This window comes from Hyperolius riggenbachi, chromosome 3 (assembly GCF_040937935.1).
Source record: "Hyperolius riggenbachi isolate aHypRig1 chromosome 3, aHypRig1.pri, whole genome shotgun sequence".
Lineage (NCBI taxonomy): Eukaryota > Metazoa > Chordata > Amphibia > Anura > Hyperoliidae > Hyperolius > Hyperolius riggenbachi.
In genome coordinates, this window is record NC_090648.1 from 23853728 (window position 1) to 23855997 (window position 2270).

The following is a 2270-nucleotide window of genomic DNA, read 5'->3' on the forward strand; positions in this document are numbered from 1 at the left end:
TATTGAATATTATGTCAGGGTTTTATACCGCTTTAAGGGACATAAGGGTAACTGAAAATAACCACTGCCATATTGAATAAACCTATAAAAAAAAATCATAAATCACATTTGTGCAAAAATGAGAATATTTGCAAAAGTATATAGGCACAACAAAACACTGTAGACAAATCCACTTAGGTCAATTGGTATGAAAAAAAAATATATAATAATACACAATTTTGCTAAATGAGAGGACCATGAAGGCGGCTCTATAGGATTCAGAGCCTTCCTCCTATGTAGGTGAGAGTGTAACTTGTTTTTAGATGGGTACAGTTATCCTTTAACTGCAGATTTTACCTTGGGATTGATAGTTGGTTATAAATACAGTATGCTTAAAAACTAAACTGTATAAACATACATATGCAGCAAAGTACAAACGTTAATACAATTTTAATGTTTAATTTCAGAAACAAAATGAAAAGAAAAATGACCCAACAGAGGTATATAAACATTTCCTCTGCCTCATATATGTGTGTATACTTTTATTTTAGAGAAACTTTCGTGTACCAGTGGATAGTATGGTTACACTGTCTTTGACTTTACTTCCATCTATAAAATATGTGTGAAGCCAATCAGACTCAGGTCACACAGATTCGCTTACTTGGATTCCAAGGCCTGTACCAATTCAAAACTTTGTTTTTTGTTGTGTTTCTCATAGTTTACACAATGATACTCTGTGGTAACCTTCTAATTATCATTTTAGTCACCACATTTCATCATCTTAAAATCCCGATGTTCTTCTTCCTGAAACACCTGGCTGCAGCCGATGTCCTTCTCACCACAACAATAGTGCCTATGATGTTTGACATTATATTTGTTGAAGAAGGAAGACTACCATTTGTTGCATGCATTACTCAACTTTATTGTTTCGGTATTTGTGCATGTGTGCAATGTTTTCTCATTGCTGCCATGTCCTATGATCGGTATTTGGCTATCTGTATTCCATTGCGTTATACTTCACTTATGAACCCTCCTGTTTGTCTCCAGTTGGTTATAGGATCTTGGTTCTTAGGCACCCTGTTAATATCAAGTGAAATGATTGTGGTGATCCAACTGAAGTTCTGTGGTCTTAACTATATTGACCATTTCTTCTGTGATTTTGGACCGATTGTGGATTTATCCACCCAGGGCCGGGCCGAGGCATAGGCTGGAGAGGCTCCAGCCTCAGGGCGCAGTGTAGGAGGGGGCGCAGAATTCATTCAGCTGTCATTCCTAATTGTGTATGAAGCAGAAAGAAATAAGAAAAGGGGATACATGGCAGTGACTGCAAGCCAGATAGCTAGATATTAAGGTGTTGGGGAGGTTGTGGGCCCTGTGGCCCTCTTAGTCTAATAGCAATCAGTGTGTGACGGCTGGGGTGGGAGGGATGGAGGGGCGCACTTTGGTGTCTCAGCCTTGGGTGCTGGTGGACCTTGTCCCGGCTCTGTATCCACCTCTGACACATCCAACTTTATAATACAAGACTCTGTAACTTCTGTATTTATGATATCTTTTCCATTTTCTTTCATAATTATAACATATATCTTAATTTCTGTCACTATTTTGAAGATACCTTCTGATTTGGGGCGTAGAAAGGCCTTCTCCACATGCACCTCCCACCTGACTACTGTCTGCACATACTATGGGACCTTGATGACTGTTTATATGGTACCAACAGATTACAGCACAGTCAATATTAATAAATATAGGTCTTTGCTGTATATTTTGGGAACGCCATTGATGAACCCCATCATATACAGCCTGAGGAGCAAGGAGATCAAAAGAACATTGTTTAAACTGCTTCGTAATATTGGGAAACCCTTTTAAAAGAATTGGAGCAACCTAATCAACAAATATATCAAATTAACAAAGGGAGGGTTGTAAAGAGTTTGTGTTTTTGGGGGGGGGGGGGGGGGGGGCAAACAGGTACTTACATATGGGGGGCTACTATCTAGCCCTTTGTCTTTACACAAACCTCCATCTTGATTCTTGTGTTACATAGCCATTCCTCAAAGTAGTGGCAGTGATGTTGTGTGTCCCCAACCGCTGCAATGCATGCTGGAATATATTAATATGACTAGATCTGCCAGCTGGGGAAAAAAATCACAGATAAAAAAAATCACAGATAATATATCCCTTACAGGATAATTCTACTTTATGAGTCAACTATTTTTGTTTCTTTACAACAAAGACCACTTTCCTTAAAGGGACACATGAGAAAAGACTATTGTACAGAAAATCCACCCTCCTAA

General features: G+C 38.8%; 1 protein-coding gene across 1 annotated transcript; it reads left to right on the forward strand.

Moving 5' to 3' along the window:
• The first annotated feature begins 597 nt into the window (after positions 1-597).
• On the forward strand, positions 598-1845 carry LOC137561958 (olfactory receptor 11A1-like). The gene is made up of 2 exons (XM_068273303.1): positions 598-1153; positions 1463-1845. Exons 1-2 carry the CDS (start codon positions 598-600, stop codon positions 1843-1845), a joined length of 939 nt encoding a protein of 312 aa, XP_068129404.1.
• Positions 1846-2270: the final 425 nt, after the last annotated feature.

What these genes read in the sequence shown, in the direction of transcription:
- LOC137561958 (XM_068273303.1), top strand. Translation starts at nt 598, where the DNA reads ATGTGTGAAGCCAATCAGACTCAGGTCACACAGATTCGCTTACTTGGA. An exon ending in TGATTTTGGACCGATTGTGG is followed by an intron (nt 1,154 to 1,462) that starts ATTTATCCACCC and finishes CTTGTCCCGGCT; the next exon opens with CTGTATCCACCTCTGACACA.